Genomic DNA, 16741 nt, shown 5'->3' on the forward strand with positions numbered 1-16741 from the left:
TATAGCTGGAATATTCCTCAGTGCGGCGTAAAACTAAACTCACTCACTCACTCTTTCTCTGAAATGGTCATTTGTTTCATTAACCGAAAGTACAAACACTACAAAAAAGGTACATTCATGTCGAATTCTTTGGACCCAAGGACATATTTCTAGTCATCCGTTGTTCGAAACAACATAAATAATAATGACTATATAAGGAATAAGCTTTTACTACGAGACAAAAATATATACGACACAACATCGCATACAGTATCTTGTCACCAGCTCATTTATTAACGCAGGAACTGTTTTTCTTGCGACAAATTCGATAAGATTATGGTTTCAGTCAAGGTTCACAATGTAATATGTATTTAGATTTGAATGCTACCGTTTTTACAGACCCGTTCCAGTAGTTACCTGGTACCGTGACGACAAGCAAGTGACTAACACTACACGTGCGGAACTATCTTATACCACCGTTACTATCAAGAACGTGTCTGATGGGGACGCAGGAATATATCGATGTACTGGAAAGAACGGCGTCTCGTCTGACTCCCATGACGTCACTTTGATTGTGACGGGTAAGTAACTATCACTTCCCAATATCGATACAATAGATCAGTCGATGAGTGCAGTTTTAATTACTATTATACGAACATGTTGTCTCTCCGAAATCATGAAGACATGTAGTCGGGAATACTGCGTAGAGCGTTACTTACACCCGTGGAGATGTGGCTTACAACTGACCTGGTCGCAAGATGCGAATAACTCATTGTCGCCATTCCATTTGCGTACATCGATGAGTATGATGTGAATGGTCCAGACTGGTTGTCTCCCAAAACTTAGACACCCATGCAATATCTTAGACAACCATTTCTTAGACACTAATGAGGGAGATTTATTAAGACAACACCCACGGCTGAAATGGAACAGTCCTAATTAGTGCTCCTGCTTAGTGGACCTAGCTTGTATTGATCAACAAATAATATCAACTCAACAAGGGGGATTAAGTTTGAAGATACATCATATGTTTTCCTTTGAAAATCTCCTCACAAGGTTTCAACTGTTTTGATACTCTTAGTGGACTACCTTTCAAATAGCTATGATAATTAAAACAGTAAAGTATGTATAAACTGTTGTATTTAACTGTTATTAATCCCATCAACTACTACAATCATAGAGTACTTTCTTCTGTTTAATGTTAGATGTAAAAAGTACAGCCCTAGATTAGGTAATTATTGCAATATGGCTGGACTGAGAAGGTAGAAATCGTTACATGACAGAAGGGTACACCGTTACATCACAGAAGAGTACACCTCAAGTTTTTCTTGACGGGTATCCGTACAACAGGATCAAAGTAAGGCAGACCTGAACGGTTACTTACAGACCATGGCCTAGATTTTCGAAGCTCTCTTAGCGCTAAGATAGTCGTAAGTTAATGTTGACGTATGGCAATTACGACTATCTTAGCGTTAAGAGAGCTTCGAAAATCTAGGTCCATCATTTCGCTGTAATATGGCTGCATTAAACAAGAAGAAACAATAATGTAATTAAGACCTCGTAGAAATATTGCTATGAATTAAATAAGGGACAAGTAAACATGGCTTTCTGTGTGTGTTGGTGTGTATATAGTAAGCTCATCCCCACACACAAAGACTATCACCACATCACATCGCATCTTACATAGTTTTTCAACATATCATTTTTTATACATGCTTTAATTAGACTCCGAAGAGATAACAAGCACGGTCGCGGGTTGTTCAATATTATAGCGCGAATGAAAGCGCATTGCTAAATGTTAAGTCTCCAACCCTGTCATAGTAAGAAATTGGTAGATATAATATGTTGTCGGAATACGCTGTAATATGTGATGTGTTGCACTTGAAATTTTGGAATAGTTTTAATGATATTTTTATACATGGTATCAATGTTCCTTTATGCACAAATAATAATCTCAGTCATGTTTAGGGCACGTGTCTGTGGACGACGAATCACTAACAGTCAGATGTTTGGTGGAAGATAAACGATGACGATGTGTTCTGACATCTGTCATCCTTCACTTCAGAATGTCTGCTAATATAGCTAACACTATCTTATCAAATGCTTGGTTTGATGAATATTTCAGATAACTTTTTTGCTCTCTGTGTACCTACAGATGAAACCGGTTCTACCGTGACAGTTGCAACTGCACTGCACAGTGATGAGATGACAACAGACCTGAAACAGGGTGAGTGAATATCAGAGTGGACTCAAATTCCGGTTCGCCCCGATTAGAGTTCTACGTTTTTTAACACCTTACACATTTTCTTGGGTTTCACGGTAGTAATAGAGACCTTCAGCACTTCGGGCTTGGCTCCAACATTAAGCTGACACACACATATGTGTGTGTGCGTGTGAGATCACGTCATTGTGAATGTAACCTTAATCCACTCCGTCAGATTTGTTTAATTTCAAGGGATTGAATATGTGAATTAAATTGGTATGTCCTTAGTTAACTTCAATAACCAGTAGTTTGAATCCAACGTTTACAGTGCAGCACTATGTAGAACCGTGTAGACAGTGAAGCGCTGCACATTCAGGTAATACCGTTATAAATAACGTACAGTGCCGTTGCTACATAGACAGGTACAGAGTAATCAATTTGGTAGTTCCACGAAATAGCCCTGTGAAGTTTTACACCAACAGGACTCGGACTAAGAAGGTTCTCTGTGCGGCGACTATTCAATGTCCCATCCGTGTTTGTACTGTTCGATGTTTCAGAGGCACACGCATTCTGGAGTGTTGAGTCATTATAAAAATGTATGTTTTTCTTTTACAACGATAAAGGTACAGATGCTGATGATGTAGATGTGCCAGCGATATATACAGTGATCGCCATCACCAGTGGTTCCTGCCTTGCTTTCCTTGCGCTAGTATCTTCTGTAGCAGCTTGCGTCAATCGTTGCTGTCTCCAAAATGGTAAATATGTTGAAGAATATTTAGCCCATCCTACAATGCGGATAAACGGCAACATATCATTGTACGTTATCATTTTTTGTAATACGGTTGATTCTTAATTACACAGGCCCACTGACTACATGATGCGAAAAGATAGAGCTAAGGTGACAAGCTTTGCCTGGAAGGTTTAAAAGAATTCTTCACGACACAGTAACTGACAGTGTTCTTTCTGGCGATGTTTCAGGATATTACGAGTTAAAGACAATTTAAGTGTGTGTTGGGCGGTGTAATTACATTGTCATATATAACATATATTAAATATAAGTTACCTAAGTATAAGATAACGTTACTAACATAAGTACCCTTCTTGTCAAGGGGCTATCATCCAAGCAATACAGCCTATTTATGACACACTTATCACTTTAGTAGAAGATGGTAAAATATTACAATTCAATTATAAAACAGCCCACCTGGCAAGAAATAAGACAAATGAAAGTTGTCTCCCCTCCTTGACGTATGTCTACATTTAGGCAAATTTCAAAGTGTGCTACTTGTACTTTCAGGAAAAGGAGAATACGGGTGAGTTATGTTTTGTTGAAGATAGCAAAAATATTTTGAGACGGCAAGTGAGATTTTGATCCACATGGAACTGTATCCGATCGTAAACAGTACAAATGTGTAAACATTGGATGGACGCTATTGCTTCAACACACTTAACGCATCCAAAAACATCCATCCAGTCTGCTCAAGATTTATGTAGACAAATTAGTTCGTTTTGTTTCTTTGTTAATTGTTAAAAGCCACACTCAGCAATATTCCAGCTACATGACGGTGGTCTGTAAATAATCCAGTCTGGACCAGACAATCCAGTGATTGACATCATGTGCATCGTTCTACACAAGTGGGATACGATGACATGTGTCAACCAAATCAGAGAACCTGACCATCCGATCCCGTTAGTCGGGTTACTGAAGATCATTTGTAATCCAGATCTTTACGGGTTCTAGACAAATTAGTTATGGCCTTGAATCTCGAACCAGTGCATGCATATGTACAGTTGGGAAACTTGTCTAATTGCAAATCGCTTGTTTCAGTCTCAGCGGTGAGGTGACAGAACGTGATGACCAAGCTCCATATTATTCAACGATTAACGAGGACGAAATTACTAATGCATATGAGCGACCACCTGCAACCAGTACTAGCAGAGGATGATCAGATGACTGAGTGAACAGCGTTCTATGCCGCCTTTCACGATTGTTGGGGGAAGAATCGAGTATGCACTTCCCGTGAAGGTTTCAAAGAATGAAATAGGACTCTTAGCTCAAAAGCTGTTCCATTCTGATTACAACATTCAAGGCGATTCAAATGTTGTGTAGTTGACATGTTGTGGATATTTCCACAATATATATTTGGAATCGTAAGTCGACGCTGCAGACTGTTTTTAATATGGAAATAGTTTTATTACAAAAGAAAGCTTTGCAGCAAATGTGAACACGTCAAGTGTTAAATGATAAATGATTCATGAAAGTTCAACTCTTCCTCGGTTTCGGTTTTATACTACGATAAAAAGGACCTCTCTCTCTCTCTCCCTCTCACTCCCCATCTCTCTCTCACTCCCTCTCTCTCTTTCTCTATCTCACATACACAAACACGTGGACACGTTAAGGAGTTGCAATTTCATTCAATAGTCATTACACTTTTTTCCAATATTGTGTTTAGACATCTGTTATTGTTACGTGAGTGAATATGGTTTTACGCCGCTTTTAGCAATATTCCAGCAATATCACGGCCGGGGGACACCAGAATATCAGTGCCGTGACATATAACATTCCAACCCTAACATGTAAATAATTAAGCATTTTCAGTGCATTCAGTATGATGGTTTTGTCTCGATAAAGCATTGATCTCTGACCATATCCATGTACGTGATCAAGATATGATAGTAAAACTGATGTTTACTGTTCTTCATGTTTGGAGCTATTGTTGAATAAACTTGTACAAACTGTGGTGACCTTTACAAAAGACATGGTAAAATACGGTATCCAGAGAGCAATGGGGAGAAGGACAAGGGCCCTGCTAGTTGGGGTCACCCATTGAACTCTCTATGACGTCAGCGTTGCTTCACTCCACCATGTTTGTGAGGACAATGTGCCATCACTTACACGGTACAGCATTGGCTGGTTGTTTAACGCTGCACTCCATCTATATGGCGGCGGTCTGTAAATAATCGAGACAATCCAGTGATCAACAGTATGAGCATCGATCTGCGCAGTTGGGATGCGATGACATGTGCAAACCAAGTCAGCGAGCTTGACCACCCGATCCCGTTAGTTGCCTCTCACGACTAGCATGGGTTGCTGAAGACCAATTCTAAATCGGATCTTCATGGATCCATAGCTAAGATGAACAAGAAAGGGAAACTATATACAGTGTTCCAGTTGACTAAGTCGTTATTACCCCTCAATACATTGGTTACATCTGTGGACAACCAGAAGGAGAATCCTTGCCCAGTAGGATGTGACTACAATACAATATGTAAAACTGACAACCATTGATTACTGAAGATCAATTCTTTCCGCGATCTTCACGGGTCTATAACAGTGGTGTATTGTCTCATGGATGTAAAATTTACCATGAGTAGAATAATTAATTTGTATTTCCATCGCACACATTAACACTTGAGACATCTATGTATCGGGCCGTACTGTCCCATGGATGTAAAACCATGTTCAAATATACCATGAGCAGAATAATTAAGTTTTATTACCAGCGCACACATTAACACGTGAGACATCTATATATCGGGCCGTACTGTCCCATGGATGTAAAACCATGTTCAAATATACCATGAGTAGAATAATTAAGTTTTATTACCAGCGCACACATTAACACGTGAGACATCTATATATCGGGCCGTACTGTCCCATGGATGTAAAACCATGTTCAAATATACCATGAGTAGAATAATCAATTTTATTTCCATCGCACTCATTAACACTTGAATCTTCTATATGTGGGGTCGTTTCATGTAGCAAACGGGACAGTAATTGATCCAAATGTTTGCGTGTCGGAACAGTATTTTACGGAAATAAACTATACCGAACCGCAAAGAAACGTCACCCGAAGTAAAATTGCATGAACATTTGTCATTGAAATGTCTCGGTATTATTGTTGTCAAAGACCATTAACTGTAGACTACCTCGTCAGGAAAATTGCTATTTAATGACCAGCAACAAAGCAGGTGAGCATAAATTCCGATCACCCAAACGGAATACGACAACGGCCATGGTAACCTGATGCATGTGCGTTCCATGCAAATTGAAATGTATTTGCGTTTCCCCATTTCTTGCCCTATAAAAATCCACCCAGAACGGAGAACATTCATTCGTTGTTGAATTGCTACGACATGCCAAGATTGGCAAGATATCAGCGAAACCTTGCCCTTGGACGATTGTAAGCTGGAGCAACCGCCCGGCTGATTGCCAATGCCTTTCAAGTCCACGTCAGAACCATATACAGGCTTCGGCAACGGTACCAGGCCACCGACTCTGCAGATGACTGACCACGTAGTGAAGACCGAGGGTCACCAGCCGTGAGAGTCTGGAGACGCCGTTGGGAACGTTATTCAGATGCTTGTGTTGTTGAGAGAGACTCGTGGGGTGCCACTAGCTGACTTGGTTGACACATGTCATCGGTTCCCAATTGCGTAGATCGATGCTCATTCTGTTGATCACTGGATTGTTCGGTCCAGATTTGATTATTTACAGACCGCCGCCATATAGCTGGAATATTGTTGAGTGCGGCGTAAAACTAAACTCACTCACCTATTTATGGTGACGTGATGTTGCTGGAATATTGCTAAAAGCGAGGTAAACCAAACTCACTCACTTTTGCCTTAACTGCCGATATATTGACAGGTGAGATGTTCATTCGTGCAAATATTTCATTGACAACCATACAGTGAATACACGTAGTCACATCATGAAAGGAACCATGGATATTTGTTAATATTGCCTTTGCATGGAAAAACTAAACTAGAATCGATTTCAAGTTAATTTCCTTGTTGGTTTCTTAGATCCAATATTTAGAGATATTTAGTATTTTAAAGGGTTTATTTTCACTTCGACAGTGGTTACAATGCACTTGCTAAGAAACTACTTGACTTCAAGTGTGGATGAGTAGAAGCATGGCTGTTCTCTTGTTTGTGTTGAGTTTTCTTTTCCCTGTGCAGATGTGAGACCCAGAAACGGAAACACGATTTCACGATTTCAATCGTTCTTCCTCAGTTCCATCGTTTGTAATACACCGAGAGTGAACCCAGTAACACGAGGCCAATGTAAGTATCCAATTTTATATATATGTGTGTGTGTGTGTGTGTGTGTGTGTGTGTGTGTGTGTGTGTGTGTGTGTGTGTGTGTGTGTGTGTGTGTGTGTGTGTGTGTGTTTGTGTGTTTATGCTGGTATATTTATCTGCTCTCAGAGTGTATTATCGTCATGATGCAAAATCTACTGGAAAACGAAATTAAGATTCCAGGAGTTTTGTATAATGTGTGTCATTATCATTACTCATCCGCCATCAATAGATATACGATATATACTATCTCAAAAAAGAAACGCATAGGCCAGAAATCTGTTGCGAAAATGTTGTAGTTTCAAGCATGTATAACTCGTCCACAAATAGACTTTATTGCATAATTTTTTACACCAGTTTAGAAGAAGGTAATGTCTATACAACCAAGTGGATACTTTTAGATAACGGAGACGTTGAGCGCGATGGTGACCACGTAGCACGGTCCCGACGTCGAGTCTCCTGGCTCTCAGACCAATCTCTTTCAACCTGTTCCGTACAGTTTGACCGGATATCCGCCAATGTCCAGGCTCCCTGGCTGTTGTGCTCTCACCCGTGGCAGTACGATCACGCAAATGTAGTACCCGGATGTACCGATCTTGGGCTGCAGTGGTGACTCGAGGTCTGCCTCTATGGGGACGGTCATTTGTTATACCTGTTTGGTTGTAACGAGCTGCAAGCCGTGATATCGTGCTCAGACTAACATTCAGACGCCTGGCAACAGAAGATTGGTAATCTCCAGCGTGCATTCTTTCAATGGCGATGTTCCGTGTCGCAGAGTCAAGACGTGGCGTAGTGATTTGACCTTGAAACTCCTTCAAAACGAATGCCAATTTCCAAAAGTAATCTGGAATTTTATAGTCAGACAGTGCATGCTCTTTCTGTACAATTTCAACTGGAAGGTGATTTCTGTTGCGTTGTGGCGATGCCTTTTTAATCCTTGTAAGAAATCTCATCAAAATCAACATTTTCAGGTAAAATCGATTTTATTACTTGTGGAATTAGGCAAAATCCTGTTATTATCACTTTTTTTACATATTTTGACGATAGGTAATTAATAGATTTTTAAAATACAAATCGCCTATGCGTTTCTTTTTTGGTATAGTATATTACTTTTTATATTTCGTATTTTATAGAATGCGAGGAACAAAGCTGATCTGGACTGTTTTAGCAATAATGAGCGGATACCGTGGCGGTGAGATGATTTCAATGTCTTTTGAGATTTCAAAACTAGCCGTTGTCATGGGCACTGTCGTAGTTGATGCAATAAAAGCACAGTGACAGTGATCGACATACATGTATACTCTACAAGGCACTACTGAGTCGTTAAAACTTATTTTCAAATCAATTTGCGTTTTTATCAAAAGTGATCAAGACAGAAAAAGTATGACACTTAGTTTGAAATTGAAGCGTTAATAAACGATCTAAGTTGCCAAACACCATACTGAAATAAAAGTCAACAAAAATGTCATTATTTATTCAGTTACAAGAATGACACATAGGCGTGGTGATTAACAACATACCGTTGTAACCAAGGATCGTGTTTGGAAGGTGGAACCTTATTACAGTCCGTTTGAGACAAAATGATTGATGAATTGCAATCAAACACAAAAACAAAAGACATAAAAGAATCAAACCAACGCGGACTGCAATATAAACAACAGACCAACTCTAGAAAAAATTGCATAAATTTTGTCACAAAATGAAAAAGTTGTTTAAGAAACTATCATCATTTATTTGTGCGTTTTCTAAGTTTGTTACAAGGGCGCATTGGCAACTAAAGGAACAGCGCGAAAAGCGAGATGCACGTGCGTTAACGGGTTCTCAACAAATTTTTGAGCTGGCGAGATGACACGTGACCCAGCTGCACAGGCAGTTCGCTGAATGTACTTAGTAATTGCATACTTGGGTCACCCCGTCATTTTCATCCTTGAAGAAATCATAGACTTTGTAAATTATAGACTTTCATTTTCTCTCACTTTGGCAATCAGCAGTAATCACATGTCTCTGACGTCACTAATGCACGTCTATTTGTTTTTGTGTTTGATTGCAATTCATCGGTATCATTTTGTCACAAACGGACTGTACAGTAGAAAGGCTAATACTAAAATTAGTCTAAAATCTAATACTTCAATTCATGCCATGGATATTTTCAGAGGACAGAGGACATAGGACACAAAATGTAACAGAGGGTCAGTCTGTATTACTGACTTGTGGAGAGCCAGGAAGACACGACTGGTTTATAGGCAGTAAGCAGATCTCTGCTGACCGCAGAAGACAAATGGACAAACATGGTGAGCAACCTATGAACGTATTCCCCATAACGTTAGAGCGTGTGAGTTTAGTTTTGCGCCGCTTTTGGCAATATTCAAGCAATATCACTTCGAGGGACACAAACATTGTGTTTCAAGCATTGTACTAATCGAAACCGGGTCTTCGGCGTAACGAGCGAATGCATTCATAAATAGGCTACCATACCACCCCAAAGCGTTAGAACAAATGCAATGCTTCGTCTGTAGTTTACCAACAAGTTACCGAAATAATATATTGGAACCATTTGCTACATAACTCCCGGGGGATACTGATCGACCTGTTTGAGTAAGGCGCCTTAATTAGCTGTTACAGAGTTACCTCCCTTGCCCATGCAGAAACCTGTGGACGTGGGACTGAATCCCGGTTCGTCCAGATAATATTTCTAGTTATGTCAGAACCTTTTCCGTGCTTGTGAGTTTCACTGAAATGATAGTGATTCCTGGCTTTCCACATCAAGCTTGCATGTCATGCTATAACTGGACTGCTGTTGAAAGCTACGCCAAAAGTGATTTTCTCATATATATACCCTTATTAAATATGTAATCACTTTCTGAAGGTTTGCTTAATTTTTGAAGGGGATCTTCACTTTGCGTACGTGGATGTGTCAGATACTGCAGAGTATAGATGCGGGATTTCCAGTAACAGCAGAGTGAAACTTGTCCACCCTGTCACGTTGAACGTCATGGAAGGTACGTAATTCATGGTTGACCATTGAACAGTTTGGGGTTTAGTAAGCGACCTATTTTCTCCTTGAGGGTGGCATGCGACCTTCTGTAGCTTTTGTTTTTTCGGTGAAGATATCTAGCTTGGGATGGATTGGATCGGCTTATTTAAGCTGGAATGCAATCATTGATGTGGTTGGTAGTTCATTGGTAATCATTGAAATGGACGCTGAAAAACATTTAAAAAGTGTTTTGGTTTCATGTCTTTTTGTATCTTGATCTTCTGGGACGGTAGGTTTATCCTTCAGAACCTAAGTAACGAAATGATTCTTCACTTACCTTAAAAGTTATAAGAGCAATAAGAGGACGAATTCTAAAAATCAAGTTCATTTACCACAATTGCGAATTTTTCCACATAGTGATGTATTCAAACTCAGGTGAGCTATGTTTATCATCGTTAACATGTTTATGGTACGTCTATATTCTGCTATTACTTTGTCAACCAATAAGGTTGGTGTGTACTTTACACAGTAACGGCTAGGTTTATGCCAGTCCTGTTAGGTTTACTTCTCATGGTGTTCTGTCTGCAGGTAACGTCACCAAAACAAGTCCCAAACTCATCTACTCTACTGAAGCAACAAATGTTTCTCTTGGTCATGACGTCACACAACAGTGTATATTCAGTGGCAGGTATAAGTTATTCATACATCCAGTGTGTTTGACAGAAAACTCTTGTGTGTAGTGGGTGTATGTATTACTCGATCTTTGCTCTTGCTGGTAGAATAATTTATAATAATAAAAGCCAACAAATTATTTCCATATTGCTACAATAGCTCTCCTGTGTGTAGCGTCAAAACTACATCATAAGTATGACTTTATGAATCATTATAAAAAAGTCACAAACACATGTCAATCAAAGTAAATAATTCAGCTGAAGAAAGAAAGCCCATGTACAATGTATAATGCAATATCAAAGGAATGATTTGCACAATAAGTAAAACATATTTTTATATTATTACAATAATAAACGCTTCCTTAATATATTTTGCATACATATATAAATAATTGTTGTTTTCATTTTGAAGAAGACGAATTAGAGAATTTCTTTCTTTACAGTCAATATTTAACATATATCTTGTTTTTAAATCATTATATTGTGGGCAAATAAACATAAAATGAACCTCATCTCTAAAATGTTCTTACAAAATGGACAAAATCTTAATTCGTTTGGGATATTATTTCTTTAACCCGTTTTCTTCATAATATTTAATTCACCTAATCTTAAACGTGATAAAAATCTTCTTAAATCTTTGTTATATAGAGTTTATAATCGTGTGAATACTTATCGTCACTCTTGAATGTGTTTTTTTACATAATCAAATATATGACAGATACGGTGGTTCAGGTGGTCTTTCTAATCTCTAGTTCAGAAGCGAGTATGTATGGTTTAAGGCCGATTTCAGCAATAATCCAGAAATATCACGGCGAGGGACACCAGAAATGGGCTTCACACATTGTATCTATGAAGGGAGTCGAACCCGCGTCTTCAGCGTGGCGAGCGTAGGCTTCAACCATTAGGCTACCCCACCGCTCCTCCAGGAGGTACATAGGAGGTACGAATGCTACGAGGAAAGTTACGAGATCTTAGGCTTACGAGAGCTTTGTGAAACGGGGACCCTGGTGGATAAATCAATGGAATATAACTACCTGATCAGCACTAAATGATGTACACCTTCAAGTTTTTGTTCAATAACCCCTCAAATTGAGGTTAGTATATGTCCAGTGATTGTTTGACAGACCCGTTCCAGTAGTCACCTGGTACCGTGACGACAAGCAAGTGACTAACACTACTCGTGTACAGCTATCTTATACCACCGTAACTATCAAGAACGTGTCTGAAGAGGACGTAGGAACATATCGATGTACTGGAAAGAACGAAGTCACGTTTGACTCCCATAACGTCACTTTGATGGTGATAGGTGAGTGCCTATGACTTTTCTGTTTCCATTTTGAATACGCCTAAATTTCAATGATGGCTCTGTCAAAACATATACTAATTGAAAAAAAGTAACTTTGCATAGCATTAAATTGCATAAAATAAGAGTTATTTGAAAAGTATGAACATAACAATAAATACACATGTAGCTAAGCACAAGCCTGCAGTACGTCCAATTTTGCTCCAACGTCATCGACAGGCACGTCTTGCCTGGTGCAGACAACATCTTCGGTACAGGAGACAAGATTGGGATCGTGTTTTGTTCACTGACGAGTCGATGTTTTACCTGGGTCATCTCAGATGGCAGAGCAAGGGTGTGCAGTGGGCGAGGTGAACGGTATGCTGAAGCATGCGACAGTATAGTGGCGAAGGCGTTATTGTATGGGGAGGCATCAACTTCTCATTATCAATGGCAATCTGACAGGTCTGCGATAAAGGAATGAGATCATTGGGCCTCATGTGCAGCCGTTCATTCTGGGACAGAGGCGTAACTTCACGCCTCAGAAAGATTATGGCCAGCTGTTTCTCCGGACCTGTCCCCTATCGAGCAAGCTTGGGATGAAATGGAGCGACGTTTACGTCAAACCCGAATCAGTCATTGACGTTAACTAAATTGGGACAAGCGTTGGTTCTTACATAGGACAATATTCCCCCAGGGTTTCTTCAATCGCTTAGTGTCGTCTACCCGTCGTCCTTGTCAAGCCTGCATCAACGGCAATGGTTGAAACACACGATACTGAATTTGTGAACTGAATTTTGACATCACATCTCTTCAAGGGCGTGTCACGCTGCCCAGTGTGAAACATTGATTAAGGAAAACACCACAACTCATGTTATTATCTTTTGCATTAAAAGTAGCATAACATCAAATAATGCACAGTTGCTGTATTCCCGTTGTAAACATGCACCATTTGGATGACCGATTGTGCATTTAAAAATTCACGACGCATAATTTGGATGTGTCCGTGTTTGTTGGGAGCACGATATTCACTCACGTGCTTTTTCGCATGTCATCACCTCGCAGTGGTTGTTTATGTGTCACGTGTTTATAAATTCCAATTTTTAACCGTAAATAACCTGGGAATGTTGTAGTGGCGGTTTGAATGGCATAGGCTAGGCTACAGGGATGAGATTTTTTAGATCATGCTCTACCCTATGTACAAATTCAGGAACGTAACGCCTCGTTCCACCAAGATAATGTCCACATACATGTTTCACGTGTTGCAACATGCTTTCTTAGGGAGCACATCATCACTGTACTGCCATGACCGGCTCTTTCTCCCAACCACCTCCCAACAGAACATAATCTTGGATGAGATAGCCGACGACAACGACAGGACCAGCAAACCAGGGCCCCGTTTCACAAAGCTCTCGTAAGCCTAAGATCTCGTAAATTGTCTCGTAGCAATCGTACCTCCTATGCAGTAACATTGACTTACAATAGTCGTAGCGCTACGAGAGCTTTTTAAAACGGGGCCCAGAACTGGGCAGTAACGCTAGGTCTGCGCTGCCAGTTTTTGGATGACACTTGAAACGACTGTAGGTTGCTTTCTGTTGTTTTGTATCCACAATACGCACAAGGCCTGTATCAACCCAAATGGTGGTCACGCCCCATCCGATACTGACAGTGTCTGTGATATGATAAAAACACTGATGATACAAATGACCAAATATCACACTTTATTGTTTTAAGTTTACCACACATATCAAGCTGGAGTACTACTTCCCGCTGATATATCGTATCATATTATATCTCCTATCCGTTTGTCGAATTATCACTTCCAAAAATCCAACTGCAATAACAAGCTCAGTCAAAGGTTGGTCCACATGAGTGATAGCTTCTTGTTCCTTGTAAGGATAAAGGTTGGTCCACATGAATGATAGCTCCTTGTTCCTTGTCAGGATAAAGGTTGGTCCACATGAGTAATAGCTTCTTGTTCCTTGTAAGGATAAAGGTTGGTCCACATGAGTGATAGCTTCTTGTTCCTTGTAAGGATAAAGGTTGGTTCACATGAGTGATAGCTCTTTGTTCCTTGTAAGGATAAAGGTTGGTCCACATGAATGATAGCTCCTTGTTCCTTGTCAGGATAAAGGTTGGTCCACATGAGTAATAGCTTCTTGTTCCTTGTAAGGATAAAGGTTGGTCCACATGAGTGATAGCTTCTTGTTCCTTATTATCGGCCCGCCATCATATAGCTGGAAGATTGCAACAAACAACAGAAAACAGCAATTTGTAACATTAAATGTACAATTTACCAGAGATTTGTCTCATTAAATGAACATTTTGTCACAAATTTGTCACATTAAATGTAAATGTTACCTCTGATTTGTCTCATTAAATGTAAATGTTACCACAGATTTGTTACAATAAAGGTACATGTCGCCGCAGATTTGTCCCATTAATTGTACATGCTACAATAATGAATCATAAACGCATGTGTCAGTACGGTCATGATAATGTTTACTGTTTTACACATGTACTATTCATATTTCTTTCCGTAAGAAGGTTAACTTTTACTTGTTAGGAATAGGTTTGTAACTATTGTTCAACATAACCTCGTGTAGCCTAAATATGTACAAGATGATGGTGGTGGTGATGATGCTCTTTCATAACGGACAGAAAATATATATTCAAGTTTGTAACTATTGTTCAAAATATTGTCGTGTAGTGTTAGTATTTGATGGTAATGCTACTGACGAGGACGCTGCTGCTGGTGATGATGATTGCCCTTCGTATAACCAATTCTAAAATATTTCCATTTTACTAATAGACAATTCACCCTGACGTGTTTTATTTTCCCTTTGTATACAGTCCCACGAAATGATAAGCAGTCCACTACACCAGTCCAGCAGGATGTTGACACGACAGCAGGTAAGATGTGCATCTCGTTCTTTATTAAGTATAACAATAGTTCGTCCAGCCTTGTAACACAAACGCCATGGTAATTTGAAACTCTGGTAATAGAAACGAACAAATTGATCTCGAGGACGAGGACGCTGCTGCTGGTGATGATGATTGCCCTTCGTATAGCCAATTCTAAAATATTTCCATTTTACTAATAGACAATTCACCCGGACGTGTTTTATTTTCCCTTTGTATACAGTCCCACGAAATGCTAAGCAGTCCACTACACCAGTCCAGCAGGATGTTGACACGACAGCAGGTAAGATGTGCATCTCGTTCTTTATTAAGTATAACAACAGTTCGTCCAGCCTTGTAACACAAACGCCATGGTAATTTTGAAACTCTGGTAATAGAAACGAACAAATTGATCTCGTTTTCCTCGGGACATAGAACTTGTCAATCATATTGTTTAAGTGTTATTTACCAGATTGAATCATTTGTTTTTGTAAAGTGCTCGAGTGCTCACACAGCAACAGTGAGTGAGTATGGTTTTACGCCGCTTTTTAGCAATATTCCAGCCATATCACGGCGGGGGACACCAGAAATGGGCTTCACACATTGTACCCATGTGGGGAATCGAACCCGGGTCTTCGGCGTGACGAGCGAACGCTTTAACCACAAGGCTACCCCACCGCCCCCCACACAGCAACAGCAAACGGGTGTTTGTAAAGCCATTGTCCCATTGTGTCCGTGTATCCTTTCAGCGTCTTTTGACGGGACACCTTCTGTTCTGGTCATTGTGTTGACGGTTGATGGTAATGCTACTGACGAGGACGCTGCTGCTGGGGATGATGATTGCCCTTCGTATAACCAACTCTAAAATATTTCCATTTTACTAATAGACAATTCACCTGGACGGGTTTTATTTTCCCTTTGTATACAGTCCCACGAAATGATAAGCAGTCCACTACACCAGTCCAGCAGAATGTTGACACGACAGCAGGTAAGATGTGCATCTCGTTCTTTATTAAGTATAACAACAGTTCGTCCAGCCTTGTAACACAAACGCCATGGTAATTTGAAACTCTGGTAATAGAAACGAACAAATTGATCTCGTTTTTCTCGGGACATAGAACTTGTCAATCATATTGTTTAAGTGTTATTTCCCAGATTGAATCATTTGTTTTTGTAAAGTGCTCGAGTGCTCACACAGCAACAGCAAACGGGTGTTTGTAAAGCCATTGTCCCATTGTGTCCGTTTATCCTTTCAGCGTCTTTTGACAGGACACCTTCTGTTCTGGTCATTGTGTTGACGGTTGTGTTCATCGTACTTGTCCTAATTGGAGCGGTTGTGTGTACCATGATATGGTGAGAATAGAACCACGATCTGGTTGTCAATGGTATATATGTTACAGTCAATGTCTACAATCAGGCAATGTGTACAAAGACTGAAATAACCAGTCAATGTGTGCATTGCCTGATTCACTCAGTCATTGTGTACATTGTCTAAAATTTCCAGGCATTGTGTACATTGCCTGATTTATTAACCCAATTATTGTACAGAGTGACTGATTGTTGAACACGGATTATTGAGAAGACAAGATTTCAGTCATTGTACACATTGCCTTATTGTATACATTGACTGTAACATATCAGATAAC

General features: G+C 39.8%; 1 protein-coding gene and 1 long non-coding RNA gene across 2 annotated transcripts in view; both read left to right on the top strand.

Moving 5' to 3' along the window:
• Positions 1 to 16452, top strand: part of LOC124276236 (brother of CDO-like) — a 33558-nt gene extending 17106 nt beyond the window's left edge. Inside the window, exons 5-7 of the mRNA XM_046711907.1 lie at positions 379 to 560; positions 15048 to 15107; positions 16352 to 16452. Coding sequence (XP_046567863.1) covers positions 379 to 560; positions 15048 to 15107; positions 16352 to 16452 — 343 coding nt within the window. The remainder of the gene's footprint in view (positions 1 to 378; positions 561 to 15047; positions 15108 to 16351) is intronic.
• Positions 9428 to 10923, top strand: LOC124276188. Its single transcript, XR_006898442.1, has 3 exons — positions 9428 to 9558; positions 10153 to 10266; positions 10830 to 10923. It is a non-coding gene; the product is annotated as an uncharacterized LOC124276188 (long non-coding RNA).
• Positions 16453 to 16741: the final 289 nt, after the last annotated feature.

Source organism: Haliotis rubra, unplaced genomic scaffold, assembly GCF_003918875.1.
Source record: "Haliotis rubra isolate DU_JTF1 unplaced genomic scaffold, ASM391887v1 Scf207, whole genome shotgun sequence".
Classification (NCBI taxonomy): domain Eukaryota; kingdom Metazoa; phylum Mollusca; class Gastropoda; order Lepetellida; family Haliotidae; genus Haliotis; species Haliotis rubra.